This window comes from Leptonychotes weddellii, chromosome 5 (assembly GCF_054177405.1).
Source record: "Leptonychotes weddellii isolate Sample4059 chromosome 5, ASM5417740v2, whole genome shotgun sequence".
NCBI lineage: Eukaryota > Metazoa > Chordata > Mammalia > Carnivora > Phocidae > Leptonychotes > Leptonychotes weddellii.
In genome coordinates this window covers 55,371,974-55,394,571 of record NC_138373.1, presented here as the reverse complement: position 1 = coordinate 55,394,571, position 22,598 = coordinate 55,371,974, and the positions used below count along the sequence as shown (strand labels likewise).

Below are 22,598 nucleotides of genomic sequence, written 5' to 3'. Positions count from 1 at the left end.
AGTATGTAGGGCTAAGGCCCTGGGTGCAACGCATTTCTTTCGTACAGTAGTTGCTTCCCCGGGAGACCCCGCCCGGACGGGGTGGAAGGGCACTGGAAGAAAAGGCCTGAGGATGTCACAAGTAGAAAAACCCTGAACTTGGATGTGGCTTCTTGAGTTGAGTCAGAATCTCAGCACTAACCGTGACTACTTAACTCTCTCCTCTACAGCTCTTGGGCCCGACCTCATTTTTCTCCCTTTCCGGCCAGTTTAGCCTCTGTAAAGTGACATGTTCTGTGGCTCCATGATTCTTAACTGCACTTTGTAGTGATTGACTCTCAAAGTGCTATAGGGTAGCACTGTTTGGGATAATTGAGCAAAATCTGTAGACTCACTGTCCTTTTTAGAGACTTCTCCAGTCACATAGCAATTATGATGTGTTCCCCTTTCATCCACAAGACTCAGGGTTTTTTTTGTTTTTTTTTTTTTTAAAGTTTATTGAATTTGGACTCTTCTATTTCAGTTGGCTTTGGGACACTTCATATTCCCATGTATTCCTCAAACATCGGTTACCTATATGAAATATGTAGCATTTATAAATGTCTACTTTATACCAAGGTGGATACATATCACAACTTATCCAGAACAGGCACCTGCAGAGAGAATAGCAGCAGGGCCAGCAAACAGCTAGTAAAAAGAGAATAGGGGCAAAGAGTCTCAGGGCTTTGCTGGGATCCATTTCAGTACTGTTCTAACCAGACTTCCAATATTTCCAGCATCACAGATGAAGGCATTATTTGGAGAGATGTTTGCACCCTCCATCTAATAGCACTGGATACTTCTTTGACAGTCCTTTTTTAAAATGTATTTAAATTCCAATATAGGGGCGCCTGGGTGGCTCAGTCGGCTAAGCGCTAAGCATCTGCCTTCTGCTCAGGTCGTGATCCCAGAGTCCTGGGATCGAGCCCCACATCGGGCTCCTTGCTTGGCGGGAAGCCTGCTTCTCCCTCTCCTGCTCCCCCTGCTTGTGCTCGCTCACGCGCGCTCTCTCCTCTCTCTCAAATAAATAAATAAAATCTTAAAAAAAATAAATACATTCCAGTATAATTAATGCACAGTATTATGTTAGTTTCAGGTGGGCAATATACTGATTTGACAATTCCATACATTGCTCATCAGGATAAGTGTACTCTTGATCCCCTTCACCTATTTTCCATGTCTGCTTTCGTGACCACAGGGTGGGACTGCACTGATGATGCCAATGCCATATATTGCTGATTCGTGTGTCATCGCTATTTTCACCATAAATGAAGACATTAGCCTTCTGGTGTCTACCTCAGGCATGTGTCTTTGGTTACTTCAAGTCTCTTAGGGCCTGATAATCCTTGGGGACAAAGAGCAACAATGATAAAAGCCACGTCTGCCCTCAGACGCAGCTCTGTTTCCTGATATATGTACATTCTCCCAACTTCACCTGTGGTAACATTAACAAATCCTGCAATAGGACAGAAACCGGTGTGCATCTGTTACTGCCAAATCACTTGTCAGTTTTTGATTCTTACTCAGCATTTTTTTTTTTTTTAAGTAAATTCATGGGGGCGCCTGGGTGGTTCAGTCAGTTAAGCGTCTGCCTTCGGCTCAGGTCATGATCCCAGGATCCTGGGATCGAGTCCCACATCGGGCTCCCTGCTCCGCGGGAAGCCTGCTTCTCCCTCTCCCAATCCCCCTGCTTGTGTTCCCCTCTCGCTGTGTATCTTTCTGTCAAATAAATAAAATCTTTTAAAAAAATAAAAAATTAAAATAAATTCAATTTAGTTTACATATAGTGTATTATTAGTTTCAGGGGTAGAATTTACTGGTTCATCAGTTGCATATAACACCCAGTGCTCATTCCATTGAAGGGGCCTCCTTAATGCCCATCACCCAGACTTGACTTTTCTGAATTTCAAGTTCCCCAGCTGTATAAAAACAAGTAGTTTGTGAGGGTCAAATAGTGTAAAAGCATGTTGTAAGACTTTATTACAAATAGAGTGGATTCGTTTTATTTTTCTTGTGCTAAATTCATCCTTTTTGTCAAAATACTTTCTTCAGGGGCATCTGGGTGGCTCACTTGGTTGGCTAACTTTGGCTCAGTTCATGATCCCAGGGTCCTGGGATCAAGTCCTCCAGCCCCAGGAGTCCCCCAGCCCCCATCGGGCTCTCTGCTCAGCAGGGAGCCTGCTTCTCCCTCTGCCTGCTCCCCCTGCATGTGCACTCTCTTGCATTCTCTCTCTCTTTCTCTGACAAATAAATAAAATCTTAAAAACAACAACAACAACAACAAAACCCTTCTTCAAATACAGAGCCCTTACCACATTAAATTAGTAAATCAGTAATTTTTTTTTAAGTAACCTCTGTGCCCAAGGTTAGGCTCAAACTCATGACTCCTGAGATCTAAAGTCGCATGCTTCACGGACTGAGCCAGCCAGGGGCCCCGTAAATTAGTAATTTTTGAAATGACTGTGTTCCTGCATTCTTTAAGACTGGTGGTCTCCATCTTTGGGCCACAGTGCCTATCACATTTCCTGGCCCATAGTAGTGCTCAATAATCTTTGGAACTAATAATTCTCTCCACCACCTCTGAATCTTTTAGTAATCTTCTGTTGTTCTTGATCTCTAATATTCTCAAAACGTGCCACTGAGCTTGCTTGTTTTTTAATATTACTGATCAAGAAGTAGCTTTTCCAAGTATGTTTAGGAAAAATAATTTAAAATAGGTAGTGTTCACGTATAAATGTAAATTCATTCTTCAACATTGAAATCTTTTTCCTTTTCACTATCTGTTTTGATGCTTGGGGGAGCTTGATTACTCTTTGTTTTCAACTCGTTTAAGAATGTAAAAGAATGTAAATAACACTGATCTTTACTATTCCCTGACTAATCTTAGTTAAGTGGAAGGAAATTGTTTTAAAACTACCTTTTCAGGTCTGGAAAGCTAGATAGGAATATGGAAACTAGCCTTTGGAGAAAAGGATAGATTACAGATGTGTTTTTTTCCTTATATTTTCTCTTTTTTTTATTTTTTTAGATTTTATTTATTTATTTGACAGAGCACAAGTAGAGTGGCAGGCAGAGGGAGAGGGAGAAGCAGGCCCCCCGCTGAGCAGGGAGCCGGATGCGGGACTCGATCCCAGGACCCCGGGATCATGACCTGAGCTGAAGGCAGACGCTTAACCAACTGAGCCACCCAGGCGCCCTTCCTTATATTTTCTGTAATGATAAATATTGCTTTTGTAATAAGGAAATTTTTTATTATCTTCCTGAAGTTTGCAATCTACCTACAAAGGGACAACTAAAAAATAAAGATTATAAAAAAATATAAAGATTATATTTATTATGAATTCTATGATTATTATGAATGTTTTTATTTATCTGGCATTATAAACACATTTTTCATGAATATTCTTACAGGTTTGTTAATACTTTTATTTTATAGATGTCCTATTTTAATCTTGTGAAGAGTTTAACATCTGCTTTTCCACATAGGTATAGTATGTCACGGTAAGTTTATGATCTGTGTTATAACTGCTAAAATTATAAGCCATATTGCCAGTAAATTTCTATTCTAAATTGTGCTGGGCTAGTCCAACAAACTGAATATTTTGGTTAACTAAGTGCCACAATATCTGCTCTGTGTGACCTCTGCCTTTTTAAAAAATGGGAATGTAATAAAATTTAAACCCAGAACACCGTAAACCAGTTTAGTCTTTGATTTTGTGGGTTCTCAAGGTCCTGGGTATAAAAATAAACTATTGCTGTATTGTTGAGCAAGAACAGAATTCTATGTGTTTTTCTAAATTATGACCATTTTGGATTCGTGCTTAATTTCCAGCAAGTAGAAGTGTATATAATTCTTACTAAAAAACAAAATTATCTCACTTAATAAAACTCACTTAACCTTGTGTGCATTTGTGCTTGTCCCAGGTTCCATCACACGACGTCGGCAGCATGCTGTTGTAGCAAAACACAGAGTGGGGAGAAATACACTGACCCCTTCAAACTCGGTTGGAGAGACTTGAACGGTCTGTATGAGGACATTAGAAAGGTAAGCTAGGTTTGAATGTGCTGGGACATAATGTTGGTTTCTGAGAATTGTGAACAGACGGTGCAGGTTTTCAGATACATCCAGTGCCGTCGCAAACTTGATTCATGAGTGCCTGGGCGCCTGCTTGGTCGCCATTTACAAGTCTGCCTGCGCCCATCTGCACGCTGGTCTTTGTGTTCCCGGGAGAGCCACGCTTTACCTCAGGGCCAGCACCTGTCCCGCTGCGTATCGCAGTTACTGTGTTCCTTCTCCCCATGCAGACGGAGCTCCTCGAAGGCAGGGGCGGTTTTTTTTTTCTTTGTGACCTCTGTATTTATTACTGTGCTTGGCACTGAGGTCAGTATTTTGGTGAGTTAAAGACTGGCCCCGCTGTAGCATGTTCACCTCAGCCTGGCTGAGCGTCCTCGAGGGCCTTTCTTAGCTCCTATTGCTTTGGGACATAAGCTGTGATTCATTCTAGCAAGTCCTTGAGAGGCACATACAACAAACACAAGTCCATCACCTAGAAGGCTCTCCCACCTCTTCATGAATCAAAATCCTACTTATTCTTTAATTCCAGGTCGAAGCTTCTATCCTCCATTAAATATTTGGTTTTCTAGCCCACACTGATTTCTCCCTTCTCTGAACTTTCACTGCATTTAATTTAATTTACTGCATTTAGGGGCGCCTTGGTGGCTCAGTCGGTTAAGCATGTGCCTTTGGCTCAGGTCATGATCCCAGGGTCCTGGCGTCGAGTCCCGCATCGGGCTCCCTGCTCAGCGGGGAGCCTGCTTCTCCCTCTCTCTGTCTCTCTCAAATAAATTAAAAAATAATCTTAAAAAAAAATTTACTGCATTTAATTATGTCATTGCTCAAGTTACCACTCTGAACATTTTATATTTTTAAAAAATTTATCTCCCCAACTCAGTTCTAAGTTCCTCACAATCAGGCAAACCATGTCTTCAGCTTCCTCTGTGAACTTTTGACATATCTGGCTGAGCCAGGCTTAGTGATCCCTGCTTCCTCCCGGCCGCCATCTTCCCTTCCTGTTCCTGATACACGGCTTTGCCTCCATACCCCAGTCACACCCTTAACTCCTGCTTCATTGGCTCCCACGCTCCCCATCTTTGTCTTCTCCCCTCCATCTCCCAAGCGGCTACCAGCCCCTGTTCCTCTCTGGTCCCTGGGCCACCGACTGCTTTCGTCCTCCTCCCTGGAGTCTTTTGGAGTCTTTGGGGTCACCCTAGCCCTTTGGCCACTTGGGCGGGCCAGACATCGCCTGTGGCCCAGCTGTAGGGCAGCCTTACAGTGTTGGAACCTTTTCCAATCGAGTGTTGAATTTCTCAAGTGAAATGAGTATACAAAGTACAAGCAACTACACTGAAATCAAATCAAAGTTTTGTAAAAGAAATCCTGTTGCCTTTTTTGCTATCATGATGCCATATTGACACAGAGAAACTTTATTTCAGGAACTACTCATATCTACAACCGAACTTAAAGAAATGTCTGAATACTACTTTGATGGAAAAGGAAAAGCCTTTCGACCAGTTATCGTGGTGCTAATGGCCCGGGCATGTAATATTCATCATAATAATTCCCGGTGAGTTATTTACTTTCACTCCTCTGTCGTTTTGATATTTGGCAGATCTTCCTTACCAAGCTTGCCATTTAGTTCCTGGATGAAGCGGTAGCATTTATCTTAGAATTCACTTTGTGGTGAGTAGTTTCTGGCTTTGAGTCCCCAAAGTCACCTGGTCTGGGCATCTTCCCTTTCCACACTTTTTAATGTCCTAGAAGAACAACCTCAGCTGCAAGTAACCATTTTGAAAAGAATTTTAAAAGCCAAAGTTCGTTTTCTCCCTCAGAAGTAAGAAGAGCAGGGTGTGTACATACATGTAATCATGATATACACGGGGCCGTTAGTCCAAAGGTTAATCGTTACAAGGTTCTGAGCTGCACGCCGTGCTGTGAGGGTCTGCCTTCCTGTGACCTTCGGAAATTTGCCAAAGAAAAATCTTCGGAGAAGAAGGCAATTTTGACTGTTGGTCCTCAACTTCCGTGTTTTGAATACGTATAAAATTTTTAAATATTAAAACAACCGTATTAAAGGAAATCTTACAAAAAAAGATTGACCCTTTACCTTATGCAGCCATCTCTGCCGCTCCCTCTCGTCCTCTCTTCTTGTTTTCAGTCATTCTATATGTATCTATGATTCTTTACTCACCCCTGTTTTCTCTCTTGCCCACGTTGCTAGACTGTCTTCATAGCTGTTGTTTTTACGTGGTCTGATCTGCTGAGGGAAGTTCCAGTCCACCATAATGTGGACTACGTCTCCCTAGTGCGGACCGTTTGCATCATGTTCCCTCTTCTTAGGGGAGCACGCTTCTAGGAATGCCTCAGGGAGTGTCAGAGGTCGCCTCTTAGCAGGTGCTCCCCTCAGCCTCTTCTGCCCTGCTGCTGTGCCCCCTGCCCCAGCACGTCCCACCGCCTCAGGGTGCCTCCCCCCCGACCCCCGCCAAGACCCACCAAGTGCTCACAGTGCTCACACTTGGAGCAACCAGTGGGATCTCTGGCCGTGGACCATCCTCGGGACCACGTCCACTTCACCTGGGAGGCAGAACAGCAGAAATGAGCCAAATTTGAGATACATCTCACATGATCTAGAGCAGGGTTCTCAGCCTTGACGTTTGGGGCCAGATAATTCTTTGTGTGGGGGCTGTCCTGTGTATCACAGATGCTCTGCAGCATCTCTGGCCTCTGCCCACCAGATGCCAGTAGCACCCCCCGCCCCACCCCCGCCAAGTTGATGACAACCAAAAATGTCTCCAGACATTGCCAGATGTCCCCTGGGGAGCAAAATCATCCCTGGTTGAGAACCACTGGTCTACAGAGAGTGTGTGTTTATATTTTTAATTTCTCAGATTAATGTGTAATACAGTTCATTACCATCAGAGGTGACATGGGAAGGAAAATATCCTGCATTGCTTTAAATCCTCTCCATTGTTATCCCCATGGTTGCAGGTTTTTTCAGTTTGCCTTGCTGAAACTGTATAAACTTGGTTGCAGAAAACATGGGAGAATATAACACAACAAAGGCATTGCTAGTTTAAAAAGTAAGTTCAGGGGCACCTGGGTGGCTCAGTCAGTTGAGCGTCCAGCTCTTGATTTTGGCTCAGGTCATGATCTCAGGTCACAGGATCGAGCCCATCAGGCTCTGCGCTCAGCGGGGAGTCTGCTTCAGATTCTCTCTCTCCCTCTCCGTCTGCACCTCCCCTGCTCGCTCTCCCCCTCTCTCAAATAAATAAATAAAGCTTTAAAAAAAAAAAAAAAGGTGCGTTCAAGGGCGCCTGACTGGCTCAGTCAGTAGAGCATGTGACTCTTGATTTTGGGGTTGTGAGTTCGAGCCCCATGTTGGGGTAGAATTTACTTGAATAAAATGAAAAGTAAGCTGAACACTGCCCTCTCCGGGATCTTTTAGCTGCGGCCTCATTCTCCTGGAAGTGATGGGAGCAGGCCTCGGCAAAGGCATGGTGCAGAGGCAGAATTGCGATGGTGGCGTGCATTTGAGTGGAGGAGTATCCCACGGTACCACTCTCCAAGCCCCCACTGCTTGAGAATACTTGCTTCCTAAGAGCCCTTTTGAATCAGGCTCTTAATTGGCTAAATATCTAGCTGTTACTTCCGTGCCTCTTAAAGCAAGAAGGGACATGGGGACAGGGCGGGGGGAGCTTCTGGAGACCTGGGCCATTTCTGGTTTTGCTTGCTGAGAAAGACTTAGAACAGTATGGACAAAAAGGAGCTATAGATTCTGGGGCGGGACCCCACAGAGCCTCTGGTTCTAGCCAGTGCCACCAGAGGTATCCCCCAGCCCCGGGGGCGCCAGAACCCATTCCAGTCCTTCATCTGCTTGCTCGCTGGTGATGGTCAAATTGAGAGATCCCTGCTTTATCGTCTGACAGTCAAAGTTTAACAGCTTCTGTGCGGCTTATCGGACATCATCTTCTTGTTTATGAAATGTCTATTACATAGGTCAATAATAATCCTAGAGGGGATTTTGGAAAACCGAATAGGACAGGCACCTAAGAAATAGCGAGGGGGGAAACTAACTTTTATTGATTTTCCTTTTTTCTTCAGTAAACTTTTCAGTGGTCCATTAAATATTCCTTACCAGATTGCTAGGACTTCTTAACCTGAGGTCCATGACAATTATGGGGTCTGTGAGTCCCTTAGAATTGTATGCGGAATTTTTTGTGTATTTGCATTTTTCTGGGGAAGGATATCAGAAGCTCATAATATATTCTCCAAAGGCAGTATGGCCCCGAAGAGCTTAAGACTCAATCTTTATATTTCCTGTCTGTATCCTGATGACACAGTACCTGGGCAGGTAAAGTAGGAACGCACAAACAAAAAGACTCAGACTTGAAAGGTCCAGAAAACAGCTGTAGTGGTTCTGAAATGCGCTGCCTAGATCCTCCTGCAGTGAAGGACTCAGTGCTGGACCGGGTCTCGTTGGCAGAGAACCTTCAGTTATCAGCCTCTTCAAGGATTGCGTCCGCTGCAGCAAATCCTTTCACCAGAGCCGGCCCACATGGGGGCACTGAGAGATGAAGGGCCATTCTGGCTCCAGCGCATGCTGTGGATGGGCCTGCATCACAGAAACTTCTCCCTCTACCCAGTCCTGTTTCCTTCTCTCCCTCACATGGCTCTTGATCCCAAGGACACTCCCGAGACAGACACTTTAAACTTCAGAGTCTGCTTCCCAGAGAACCCAGCGTGCACCAGAGTTCAGCAAACTAACTGTAGGGCAGGACTGACTTTATCAAAGAATCGACATCAAAAATGAGCTTTAGATAAATAGATGTCTGTAAAATCGCTCTCCTCGCTGAACACAGCACAGCTGTAGGGTCTGATCTTTCTCAAACAGGCCAAACCCCTGCTCAGCAGCCCTATCAAAAGGACCTCCTCTTGTCCTCGATCTTGGCCCCAGTCGTTCCTTTGTGGAAGTCTTCCAGCTCTGGAGGCGGCTATCGCTGTCAATGATTGGGGTAACAGGATTGCTCACGTTGTATTGGTCTTGATTATGCAAGTCGCCAAGTGGCACTGAATCCCACTGGTCCAGTTACCAGAACCAGACGTTTGATCCGATGGCACAGATTTTAAGATGCCATTTTCATATTAGTGACGATATCAAGGGTCCCAGTGTGATAAAAATCCTACATGCAGAGGAGGTGACTTTTATGATTCTAATACAGACAAAGGAAATTACAAAAGCCTACCCTGGGAAAACGGTAACGAAATAGGCATTACAGCACCATCTCACTTCAGTGATTCCTGAGATGAGGCCATTCACGAATGTGGAGCCATTCTTGGTTTCTGTGTGTTCCAGATCACTGAGCCAGCCACTACCGTGGCAATTTATGGGGAAGTTGGTGCCCAAAGAAACGTTTTTGCTTTTAACCTAGGAGATGGCCCCTTTGATGTATCTGTACTCATTGCTGAAATGGATCTTGAGGGCAGCAGGGGGCACGCATCAGGCTCCGCTGGGCCAGCTGCGCCCCTTCTGCGGCTGGAGGGAAAGTGGAGCGAGAACTGGAGCCCGAGGGACAGCCCTAACCCCTCTGACTGAGGTCCTGCTGCTCTCACTGCCAGGAGCCTCCTTCTCCGGACCTGGCGCATTCTAGCGTCCCAGTGGCCTGGGCCCTGTGAGTGGAATGGTCGCCGAGGTCCAGGACGTCGCGTTTCCCCATGCCCAGTGGAGGGAACTGGGGAGCCTTGAAGGTCCCCGCTCCCCCTGCTAGGGATGCAGAAAACCCCCGATTGGTGAGGAGCAGCTGTATTCACTGGCTAGTAGAGCTAACTAAGTACCTGGGATCACCAACGTAGAGCACTTTGCTACCCTGAGCTGGGCGGGCATGCAGTACCGACACATGTGTGTCTACTGCTGGTCCCGTAAGTACCTCAGACCCTGGTGAGACCACAGCCATTGCTTTTAAAGTTGTTAAACTCTGCCCTTGTGCAAAAAGACACTTAGACTATGAAAGCAGACTCCTTGGGCATCCACAGATCCAGGGTTAAGCACTGCACTAGAGATACGTGCTACGCCATACTGATCCTCCTGGGACAGAAGTTCTGTTTTCTCTTCGGCCAGTCTAACTACATGATTACATGATGAGAAGCAACAGCATATTGTGTGTGGCCCCAAGGATCTTGCAGGGGACTTGTTTGGAGTGCCAGGCTGCTCTGTGAAAGAGCACAGGAAAATAGATACAGGGTTCTACAGAAACTTGGTAGTGGACAGTCAGCATGAACCATCCAATTCAGGCACATGTGTGAGTGAAAATAGGTGTCACCTGGAAGGTGGGAGTGATCAAAAAGACCCTGGCAAGAGCTACAGGAAGAGAAACCTTCACCTTCAGATTTGGTGCCTCCACCACGCACCTCTTCCAGAAGGAGAGCAGGGAGTGAGGCAGAAGAACATCAGATGAATCACCTGGTGAATGACAGAACGTCATAGATCTGATAGTATTTCCCTTTCTTTCCTTTGATGAAAACCTTGCTCTGTGTGTAACAAGGGAAGTACCTTGTGAAAGAAGCAATAGCAGTGAATCAACAGGGACTCCTGTCAAACCCGGATCTGGATGCTGGTGTAAGTGAATATCAAGGTGATTGGTTGGATCAGGATTCAGTTTCAAATCAGTTTAGTGTAGACTTTGAAGTTGAGTCTCTCCATGCAGAAGATGGTAGCCTTAAAGAAGATGGACGAGAACTGTCAGATGCAGATGATGACGAATATCGAGGAACTGCATCAGACAGGGGAGAGTGATACAGATGCTTTTGAAGAAGATCCTGAAATTTCCTTAGCTATTAGAACCGTGCTTCATGCAGTGAAATGAATCATCCCCTTCCACCTCATTGCAGTAGATGTTGGGCCCTTCGTGAGAATTGGCTTCCTGAAGATAAAGGAAAGATGAAGGGAAAACGCCTACAAAAGCCAAACTAGAAAACTCAACACAAGGAGAAGGCAGCTTTGATGTCTCTGATTGTTAAAAAAAAAAAAAAAAAAAAACACAAACAAAAACCTATAGTGAATGATTCCAGAGAGTCCTGAGCTGAGGAAAATGGTGATAAAATCACACAAGTCTCCTAATCCCAAAAAAGTGAAGACTGTTCTCAGTCATCAACTTCTGGTAGCCTCATTTGTAATAGCAGCCAAGTAGAAGTCAAAACAAAATAAAAACACAAAGCAAAACAAAAGCCAAAAAAAAAAAAAAAAGGTAGAATCTAGTTTTCTCCTTTTTTTTTTAGAGGGGGGGAGAGAGAGAATCTCAGGCAGACTCCCCACTGACCATGGAGCCCGATACAGGGCTTGATCTCACGACCCACGAGATCATGACCTGAGCCGAAATCGAGAGTTGGACACTCAACCGACTGAGCCACCCAGGCGCCCCTCTAGTTTTCTTCTTAATGCCACTGAACCCTGTGTGATTTGCCAAGGTGAACCTAAAACAGTAGCATTGCTCATGGCAAAATAGGACATCTTGTGGCATGCTTTATGTGTGCAAAGAAGCTAAAGAAAAGGAATAAGCCCTGTCCAGTATGTAGATAACCAATTCAAATGATTGTGCTAACTATTTTCCCTAGTGGACACATCTATAAAAGTAGAAGTCTAGATTTCTAACTATATAACTAAAAATTTACACAACATGAAATTTTTTTTATATATATCAAAGCAAGAAAATATCTCAGTACCTGTAGATTTGTTCTCTGTAGTGTAATTTACCTACTTTGGGAGGGGGAATAGTAAATATTTGCTTCCTTTTAGAAAAATTTCACTTATGACTGTATTTTATATTTGAGTTTTCATGTAATTAAATTGGGTTAAAATTAAAATGGATATATAGTTCACCCTTTACTCATACCTCTCATATTTTATTTTTTTTAAAGATTTTATTTATTTATTTGTGTGAGAGAGCACAAGCAGGGGGAGCAGCAGAGGCAGAGGGAGAAGCAGACTCCCCGCTGAGCAAGGAGCCTGATGTGCAACTCAATCCCAGGACCCTGGGATCATGACCTGAGCTGAAGGCAGGCACTTAAATGACTGAGGCACCCAGGCGTCCTAACCTCTCGTATTTTAAATAATTTTCACTTTCTTACATTTTAGAGAAGTATCTGATTTAAAAATATAGAAGTAAGACATTTAAATATATGTTATTTAATGTAAGGAGAGTTTGTATAAAAGATTTAATATTTAAATTTTAGATACTTTTAAACCTTCTAATCCTTAGTTTCTGTGCTCTTTCAGAGCCTCTTAAAATACTCTTTCCAGATGAAAAAGAAATTGGTAGTTGTATTTGGTGCTATGTAAGTAAAAATGCACTTCTCAGGGACGCCTGAGTGGCACAGTCGGTTAAGCGGCTGCCTTCAGCTCAGGTCATGATCCCAGGGTCCTGGGATCGAGTCCCACATCAGGCTCCTTGCTCGGCGGGGAGCCTGCTTCTCCCTCTGCCTGCCTCTCCCCCTGCTTGTGTTCTGTCTCTCTGACAAATAAATAAAATCTTTAAAAAAAAAAAAATGCACTTCTCATTCTCCATCCCTTTGGTCTAGTAAGAGATAGGTGGTAATGGTGTCATTTGAGAAGTCTTTGAGAAAGCCACCATTTACCCATAAGACAAAACTATTTTAAGGCCCCCTAGGACAATGTGGAATTGTCCTAGGGGGTCTAACCTGCATACCAGGCCGTTTTTCACACCTAATTTCAGGATTTAGTGCAATCTGTTTTTTTCCCTAAATTGGAAAACCATTCTGAGACATTTTAAAGTGCCTTCTTGGGCTGCATTGCATGGCCCCTGGTAGTTACCTAGGTTTCAGACCTTTTAGAAATTGGTGAATTCATAGACTAATCCAGAAATTCAGTAAACAAAAGGATTGTTTTTAAACTAGCTGGGAATGTCATCACTTCTTGCTAAATTGTCCAGAAATGATGCATCATTTTCCTTCCAGAAAGATGGGGTCAGAATAGAATTCTGAAGTATCTCTCAAACTACATACATTCACATCTCGATTTATATTTAAATCAGAAACTAAGCAAAGTAATAAAAATAACCACTTTGATTTAAGGTCCCAGTTTTTTCTCCCATGTATGACAGTTTTATGTCCTCAAGTAAGGACAATAAAATCAACTGGACTGTAAGTTTAGAATAGAACTGAGGGATATAATTTTGCAGAGCAAATCTGTGTCCCAGTTACTAGCAGTACATTGTATTAAACTTTAAAACAAAACCACACATACACGTGACTTAGCCACATAGGCATATGAGGGTAGGAAACATGGCTCTACAGATTAGCACCTTCGCCAGAGACTGGTCCTCAGAAGTGCGTAAAGCTGTATTAATTGGGGCTTTATAATCAACTAGAACTAAGAATCTTTCTGAAGAGAATTGTTAGTAAAAATGAGATTATAAACACTGTATATTCAGGGTATATTATGCAGTGATTATGCTATTTACAAAACATTCAGATCTGCAAGTAATTTCATTCCAGTGCCTATGCATTACAGATGTTGTCTTGATTGTCTAAATTTTTAGGTTTAGTACACACATATTATTTACTGATTTGCAAATAAAAACTTTAAATGTTTGATTAAGAATTGTTTCAAGAATATGATTATTGGATCTTTGAAATTTTCGTAATAATGAGTTTTGTTTAAAAAGAAATGATACTTGAATATCATCTGTTTGGGTAATCAGAGCTACGCATCTGAATGTGCTTTTGTTTCTGGAATGGCCATGCCCACCCTCTGTGGCAGTACATGTATTAAGGGACAGCTTGACACAGTTGGGAGCCTCCAAGGCATTGAACAGATGCAACTTGAGAGAGGATATCACGGTTTAGTGGGGCCATGAGATGCTGTTCTCTCCCTCCTGTTCATGTGTGTTATCCCGTGGCAGGTTGGCTTAAGTGGTTTCTCAACTAGTGATGGTGGGTGGTCTGGGGCATGGAGGGGAGTCAGGCTAGCCACCCTGCTCCTCATCAGCATGAAAACCCCTGTTGTAATGGCCTGTAATTTCTCTGCATCAGCTAGGAAACTAGATTCCATGAGGCCAAGAACCTCTTCTTGACTGACACACATGGAGAGGTACTCAGGAAGAATTTATTGAGCGAATCAAAGCGCTGGGACCTAAGTCTTGTCGCTGGCTTTAAAGCAGGAGCCTGCGGGCTTCCAGGCAGACCAGGGTTAGCTGCTGGCATCATTTAGTTCACTTTCATTTTTCATAAGGGTTTTATAGATACTGATTAGTGTGTGTAGGCATCTGTTGGCTTATGAAGATAACTGCAAGTTGTTATGGCCTCGTCTTGTGAAAAGTTTGTAGTCATACTTGCTGGTTGTTTAGATTCTGAATTGGGGTTTGATTTAATCTTTACAAAAAAGTGTTTCTTCAGCTTAAAGAAAATAACCAGCTGTCTAAAAGTTTGTGGCCATATTGTCCATCCTCTAGCCAGCTTTCAATTATATATAGTAGGGAATTTTTGACATTTGCAAATACTGCTTTAAAAAAATAAATATATGAAAGCAGGGGCGCCTGGGTGGCTCAGTTGGTTAAGCGACTGCCTTCAGCTCAGGTCATGATCCTGGAGTCCCAGGATCGAGTCCCGCATCGGGCTCCCTGCTCAGCGGGGAGTCTGCTTCTCCCTCTGACCTCCCCTCTCTCATGCTCTCTCTCTCAAATAAATAAAATCTTAAAAAAAAAAAAAGAAAGCAGCAGTGGATAAGGTGCTCAGAAGTGTTGAATGTGTCGTTGTAAAATGGACTATTAACAAGAATTAATAAAAAGCAACAAAATTTTTTTAAAAAGGAATCTTGAACTACAGTCTATAATAAAGGACACCAGCTGAGGCAGAGGAGATTTTGATCACCAGGTGGCTATCAGTTTCATTGGTGAGGTCCAGCTCAAGCATAAGGAGGACATCAGTGAACGCAAGAGGCCTGTAGGCTTGTAAACATGCTGCGTGCACCCATTATGCCAGGGTGATGTCATCACTGAAGGAATCAACCACACTTTCATTCGCTGTGCCCAATTTGGAAAAAAAAACAAGCAACAATGTGTTATTCTCTAGTGCCCAGCTCCTATGGAGAAAGCCGTGTGCAGAGCCAGCCTGGTAAGTTGCAGGTCTAAGACATCAGTATGGTGAGTTACTCTCCACACAGCCACAGATCCTGAAACTTCTGCAGTGTGTCTTCAGTGGCAAGAAAATAAACAGTAGCATGAACACCGCATCATGTGTGATGCAGCTTTATAGGCATCTGTTCTATCCGGAGATAAATCAAAAATATCAGGAGCTGCTACTCTTGGTTGTCAGTTCTTTTCTCTTGATGTTAGAACTGCTCCTGAATTCTGACACTTATGATCAGGCTTGAAACCACCATTCTCAACCAAGAAAAAAAACAGACGCCACTCTGAGCCTGGTATGCGTGTTCAGGTTCCAGAAGGTGAATAGCCAGTAACCAAGGGTAGTGACCTGCTAAGCAAGTTTGAGCTCACAGGCATCCCTCCTGCACCCTGCTGTACCTGAGATGGAAGGCAACTTTGGTGTTCGTGCCAGTCGCATCCTCAACATGCCCGTCAGGAATACAGGAAAAGGAAACAAGATTGCAGAGGCCAGAGATAGAAGCCAGGAAACAGAAACATGAGGCCAAAGGAGAAGTAGAGAGTGAGAGATGGTCAGGAACCCCTTTGGTCCCACTCCACCACTGTGGAAGGTGAGACACTTCAATGTAGTATCAATAATGAGGACAGAGGAGATCTTAGGTGCAGTAAAAGCAGGTATTTCAAGAATTGGATCACTGATGAGGAAACATTTGAGCCCCAACAAGAGGGTAGTGAAGGTAAAAAACCATTAGGCTGAAGAATGGCCCCACCCAAGGCATCCACATCCTCATCCTTGGAGCCTGTGTTACGTTATATAGCAAAAAAGGGTCTTTGCAGAAATGATGTAAGTAAAGGCTCGTGGAATGGGGAGATGACCCTGGATGATCGGGTGAGCCTTAAATGCAGCCCCACGTCTCCCTCTAAGAGTGGGTAGAGGGAGGTTGGCGCACACAGAAGAGCGTGATGGTGCGAGGGTGGAGCAGAGAGATGTGGAAGATGCCGGTCTTAAAGGTTGGAGTCCGGTGGCCAGAGGCCAAAGCCTGCAGACAGCTGCTCATGGCTGGAAGGGACGGAGGGCTCCCCCTCTGGGCGGAGCACAGCTTTGCCAACACGTTGATTTCAGCTCAGTGGAACTGTTTGGACTTCCAGCCGCCAGAACTGTGTGAGAGAGTTTCTGCTGATTTAAACCACCTAGTCTTTGGTAATGTGTCACCGCAGCTACGAGAAACTAGCACAGACCCCAGCATTACATCGTATCACATCAGCAGGGGGAGGGGCCCGGACGGCTTCTCTCTCCCTCTGGAGGGGCCTCTTCTGCGACGAGCAGCCCTGACCGGAGCAGGCCAGAGGGCCAAGCAGAACACACTCCACAGTCTCAATAGGTGAAGGACCCCAACTTGCAGCAAGTCAGTTCAGTGACGGGTAAAGATAAAATCTGATTTGTGTCTAGGTGGATATATTGTTCACCATACTGAAAACTTGAATGTGTGTGCTTTTATGAGGTAACAACTAGGAAATGTGGTTTGCATCCTGAAGCATTTGATGGAGAAGGAGAAAGACTTTACTTGCATTTTAAGTAGTGAGTTTCTTCAGTACCACACTGATAAAGTATTCAGTCATGTCCTTTAAAACACATAAGGATGTAGAGTGTAAGAGGAAAGAGAGGTCACCCTCCCAAGACTGTACAGGTGAGCAGGTGAGCCATTCTGCTCCTGGGCTGCGAAGAGACTTGGGGAGTCGATACCGTAAGACCTTTGAACGGACCCCGCCAGGGTTCAGGTCATGTTCAGAATAGGAGAGTGCCATCTTACTTCATTTGCCCACGATTTAGAGGCAGTGCAGCAGGGGATTAGCAAAGGCTGAGTCGGTACCAAAACCCTTCTGGAGGAAAGCTCCCATTGTGGCTTAGGGTAAATCAGATGAATACCGCCGCTTGAAAGAATGGCATTTCCCCAACTTTGTGCATCAGAATCACCTGGCGTGCTTTTTACAAATGCAGATTCCTGGGCCCCGTCGTCAGATTCTGACATGGTGGACAAGGAATATATGTCTAAGAAACACTGAGCTTGTCAAAGTCCTGACAAACAAAGTGAAGCACTTACTTTTAGAATTGTTAGAAGAGACAAAAAGAACATTTTGAAATAGAAATAGAGCCTTCTGTATACCGCTTGAGAGTTCTGCTCTTTACACAACCTCTGTAGATTTTTTTTTGTTTTTTAAAGATTTTTTTTATTTATTTATTTTGAGAGAGAGAATGAGAGACAGAGAGCATGAGAGGGAGGAGGGTCAGAGGGAGAAGCAGACTCCCTGCCGAGCAGGGAGCCCGATGCGGGACTCGATCCAGGGACTCCAGGATCATGACCTGAGCCGAAGGCAGTCGCTTAACCAACTGAGCCACCCAGGCGCCCAACCTCTGTAGATTTGAGAATAGAAACTTCTGTGTCTCTGCTGTTAAAAGTGAAGCCACATTTACTGTTTAAATTTGCTTCCCTCGTTTGTTCCAAACCCAAGTAATCGATTGACAAGGTTTGAATTTCTGTTTAGAGACAATTTTCCCACACTGGGGGGTTTTACGTGTAATTTAAGACTTCACATTATGTAGGGGCGCCTGGGTGGCTCAGTCGGTTAAGCATCTGAATCTTGATTTCGGCTCAGGTCAGGATATCAGGGTCGTAGGGTCGAGCCCCCGGTCGTCGGGCTCCCCGCTCAGCGGGGAGTCTGCTTCTCTCCCTCTTCCTCTCCGTCTGCTCCCCCTGCTCAACCCCTAAAAATTCATAAAATAAATAAAATCTTAAAAAAAAGACTTCACATTATGTGTTAGTGTGTATAAGGGAAAACAAGCATTTTACTTACATTGTGTGTCAGCTGGGTAAAGAGTACATGAGGGTGGGGTGTGTCATTATCTTGTTCCATCTATTTTTGTCTGTGCTTGAAATACTCCATTATAAAAATTTTGTTGTAAGTCTAACGAAGGGGAAGAATCAAATGTCCTGGGGCTGCCGAATCATCCCAGACTCGTGCATGTGTGACGTACAGGGGACACAGCCAACTTTCAAGCCCAGGGCCTCCGTTTCTCATGCTGTCTTGCTAGTCTGGCTTTTCTTAGCACCTCTGGCAGGAGCCGGGAAAGTGTGTCAGCTCTCTCCCAGTAGGAAGTAGAAATGGTGCCCAGCTTTTTGAAGGCAGGACTCCGTTTGGCACTTTGGAGATCTCATCTTAAAGACAGTGTGAGAGTGTTCTGTAATACGTAAGTTTTGGTTCCAGCCATTACGCTGCGCTGTGGAAAAGCGGTGGCAGTTTTTCCCAATAGAAGGCAACACACATTAAAGCGTAGTTGTGTGGGAAGAAGGACATAAGATACAGTTAGAACGCATCTAAAAGACGATGTTTATCCCACGTAGGGGCTGTGTCACGGTGCCAAGTAACGTGCTGTGCAAGAGTCCCAATTGCACCAGTCAGTAATTTGGCCATGTCAAATGGCCTTTCTGTGTACATCCGGTCTCTGAAATTTCAAAATACTTGAAGAAATCTTTGTCTTTGTTCTAATATCCTCAAATCATAAAAACTCCAGTGTCTCAGTGAGCGCTGCCATTTCCCGGCAACCTCCGGGCAGGAGCTCCTGTCTGCTGACGTATTTGTGATAATGGAGGTGGGGCCCCCCGTTAGGAAGGCATGAGAACCGTTAGGGGCCCTCACAGCTGCTTTAAGGTAAGTTCTGCTACTCACCACTAGGCAGTGTGTATTAGACCAAAACGCCGTTGAGAAAATATCCTGAATGGTAGCCTTTATATGAAATGCCTGTAAGTGTCTACATTTTCCTGTGCGTTTGAGCTCAAGTAAGATAGGGTCCAACACATTCACCTGAAAAATATTTGAGGTCCAAGCCTCCTGCTGTGAGTGTCTCACCGAGGGCTTCAAAAGCCCTCATAGAAGCCCTGGGAGCGTTCATCTTCTCATTCCCCGGCATGGCGTTAGAATTCGTCCCTGCCATCTGCCGCTTTACTTCTCCCACCTCGGAAGAACGTGGTGTGATCTGGAAGGATTTAGAACTGTCACGATTGTGACAGGTTAATAAATAATGGGCAGCACTTTACAAGTGATTTCTGGGCCAAAAGCAGTTGGAAGGTTCTGAGGTTTCATTCTGAAATCTTAGCGGAGAGTTGCCGGCAAAGCACTGTATTTTAAAATAATATTTAAAGCAAGATCAGAAGACATTCTCCAGGCTGATTTAGTGTCTAGTTAAATACCAGCATCTTTAATGTACTTGCACTTCATTTTTCATTGCTTTCTGTAAGATGCGAGGAATGAGAATGGGCACTATCTTTTACAGATGTTCAGACTAGATTTTTTTTTTTTTTTTTATAGATTTTTATTTATTTATTTGACAGAGAGAGAGACAGCGAGAGCAGGAACACAAGCAGGGGGAGTGGGAGAGGGAGAAGCAGGCCTCCCGCCGAGCAGGGAGCCCGATGTGGGAGTCGATCCCAGGATCCTGGGATCATGACCTGAGCCGAAGGCAGACGGTTAACGACTGAGCCACCCAGGCGCCCTAGATTTTTTTTTTTTTTTAAGAAAAAGTCCTATTTCGACATCCCTCTGACTTTCTCCCCTCTAAGAGATAGCGTGATGATATTTGAAAAGTCAGCCATTGGAATAAGTGAAACATTTGGTGGGCATGTGTTTATTTAAGTCAGGCCTGTGTATCTGGGTGAGAAAATTCCATTGGTTATTTCCCCAATTTGATTTTCTCCAAATTTTGTTTTTAAAAATGCCCATAGAGGGGCGCCTGGGTGGCTCAGTTGTTAAACATCTGCCTTCGGCTCAGGTCATGGTCCCAGGGTCCTGGGATTGAGCCCCGCATCGGGCTCCCTGCTCGGCGGGAGGCCTGCTTCTCCCTCTCCCACTCCCCCTGCTTGTGTTCTCTCTCTCTCTCTGTCTCTGTCAAATAAATAAAACCTTTAAAAAAAATAAAAAATTAAAATGCCCATAGATGATGATAGTGATAATGATGATGATTAAAAAGGAACTGGGGCACATTTTCTTTTAAGCCGTAAACCTCACACCCATGTATCTTCTTAAGAGTGCTTATCCCGAATATTGTATTAGAGCTGAAAAGAGAAGTTTCGATATCTTTTTTTTTTAAGATTTTATTTATTTATTTGTCGGAGCGCGAACATAGGCAGAGGGAGAAGCAGGCTCCCCGCTGAGTAAGGAGCCCAGTGTGGGGCTTGGTCCCAGGACCCCGGGATCATGAGCTGAAGGAAGACACTGAACCGACTGAGCCACCCAGGTGTCCCAAGAAGTTTCAATTTCTTTTTTTTTTTTTTTTTTATAGATTTTATTTATTTATTTGAGAGAGAGAGAACACCTGAGAGGGGATAGGGTCAGAGGACGAAGCAGACTCCCTGCCGAGCAGGGAGCCCGATGCGGGACTCGATCCCGGGACTCCAGGATCATGACCTGAGCCGAAGGCAGTCGCTTAACCAACTGAGCCACCCAGGCACCCTGGAAGACAGTTTTGACCAAAATTCTGTCTTGGTTCTTGAGGTCTTCTTCCTAAACATTTCATTTAACACAACGTTAAAAGCTTTAAACACTGTGACTGTTGGTTCTTCAATACACTTCACAATGCTCCTTAACTTGTCTCCCCCATGCTACCCTGAAATCGACTCCTAACCTGACTTGGACAAACTGCCCAAGATGCCCAAGATCATGATTACAGGGCATAAAGTCGATTCTTCAGCCTAACGGCCAGACTTCTGGGCCATTTAAGCCTTTTTTGTTGTCGATCCTACAAATTCTCCTGAATGTGCTGTCCGTACAGCAGAATCTTGGCCAGGTATCTCACGCGTTTTTAAAATGTTCTCCAAATGATAGAAATGGCTCAGTAGGGAAGCCAAAGTGTTTATACAGTTTCTCTTAGAAATAAAATTCTTTATCCTAGATCGGATGTCCAGTTTGCACAAGATGATTGCTGAGAAGGTTATAGGCAGCGTCTCTGTTAAAAAGCATTGCTTTCTGTTAATTAGAGACGTGCAAGCAAGCCAGCGCTCCATAGCCTTAATTGCAGAAATGATCCACACTGCTAGTCTGGTACACGATGACGTCCTTGACGATGCGAGTTCTCGGCGAGGAAAACACACGGTTAATAAGATCTGGGGTGAACAGAAGGTACGGTGTTTTTGTTTCCTTTTCATCTTCTTAGCCATTCACGCGCTCTTTGGATTGCATTTACTTTTCAGATTTGTCTCATTAAAAAGTAAAATGTGCTTCCTCAGACACGGCCTTCCAACTTCCAAAATAGTATTCATGTCTGTGTACATACATGTGATAATAGAGGAAACCACAGAAAAATAAGCTTCGTATTTCTGGTTATTCACAGTTTTATATAGAATTCCTTTTGGTTATAGGGAGAAGGATTTTTGTTGTTATCCAAAAAGCATATTTTTGTGAGGAACCATACATTTTACTTTGGGGCTCAGATAACTCAGGTTCAGTTTAATTCTTTAACCGTTTATTGACTGCCATGTGCAAGAGTATCATGGCAAGTAAAAAAGTAAAGCTAAGATATATGTGTGTGTGTGTATATATGTATCTTAAATATAGATATGTAAAAAAAAATACACGCGCATATACTGTGAAAATTATACACTTTTAAATACAGGCTGTATAATTGAGTTTGGTTCATACATGTGTATTTTAAAGCATATTTCCCCAGTATTTTATTAGCATCTCTTGAAGGGGAAATGGGGATTTTGCCTGAAGATATTTAAATCATGGGATTTAAAGCCACGGGAACAGCGCTGAGCGAATGAGCAGGAAGACGTGCAGGCCTTTTGTTCAGGGGCGGCGTCCCCCAGCACACACCTCCGTTGGCCGCTCTGCCTGTTTGAAGGGCAAACCAAACATCAGCGTGAACAAAGTTTCCCTCTGCTCACCTTCCCTGCCATGCATATAGTACCCGGTTCCCTCCTGTTTTCTAATTGCCCTTATGAAAAAGAAGAAGTGTATATTAATTGTTATCTTCACATGCTGGTTTTGCTTTCGGGTACATGACTTTGCTGTGTATCAAGTCCTGCAATCTCACTTACAGATCTTTTATTTCAGATTTTTAATTAAAAGGTTTTGTGTCCTATTGGCAGAATTCCATACATCAAAGAAGGTTGTTTAAAAAAGAGGTGTGGGGGGGTGCAGTTTCATTTTGGAGAGGTCACGGGTACCTTTATGACATGTCCCTGCAGTCAACTGTCCGTTTTCAGGGCCTGTCCTAAAGCCTTATTTTTTTTTTTTTTTTAAAGATTTTATTTATTTATTTATTTGACAGAGAGAGACACAGCGAGAGAGGGAACACAAGCAGGGAGAGTGGGAGAGGGAGAAGCAGGCCTCCCGCAGAGCAGGGAGCCTGATGC

General features: G+C 44.0%; 1 protein-coding gene and 1 pseudogene across 5 annotated transcripts in view; both read left to right on the top strand.

The window, feature by feature from the left end:
• The window catches only part of PDSS1 (decaprenyl diphosphate synthase subunit 1), a 41,499-nt gene that overhangs the window by 732 nt on the left and 18,169 nt on the right, over positions 1-22,598 (top strand). For 3 of the 5 annotated variants that reach the window (XM_081820764.1, XM_081820766.1, XM_081820767.1), the window contains exons 2-5: positions 3,455-3,519; positions 3,943-4,063; positions 5,512-5,642; positions 21,219-21,360. In XM_081820764.1, coding sequence (XP_081676890.1) covers positions 3,455-3,519; positions 3,943-4,063; positions 5,512-5,642; positions 21,219-21,360 — 459 coding nt within the window. Of the gene's footprint in view, positions 1-1,216; positions 1,320-3,454; positions 3,520-3,942; positions 4,064-5,509; positions 5,643-21,133; positions 21,361-22,598 lie in introns of those variants that run through there. The other 2 variants (XM_081820765.1, XM_081820768.1) reach the window with 2 other exon arrangements.
• On the top strand, positions 9,955-14,457 carry LOC145721464 (E3 ubiquitin-protein ligase Mdm2 pseudogene; annotated as a pseudogene).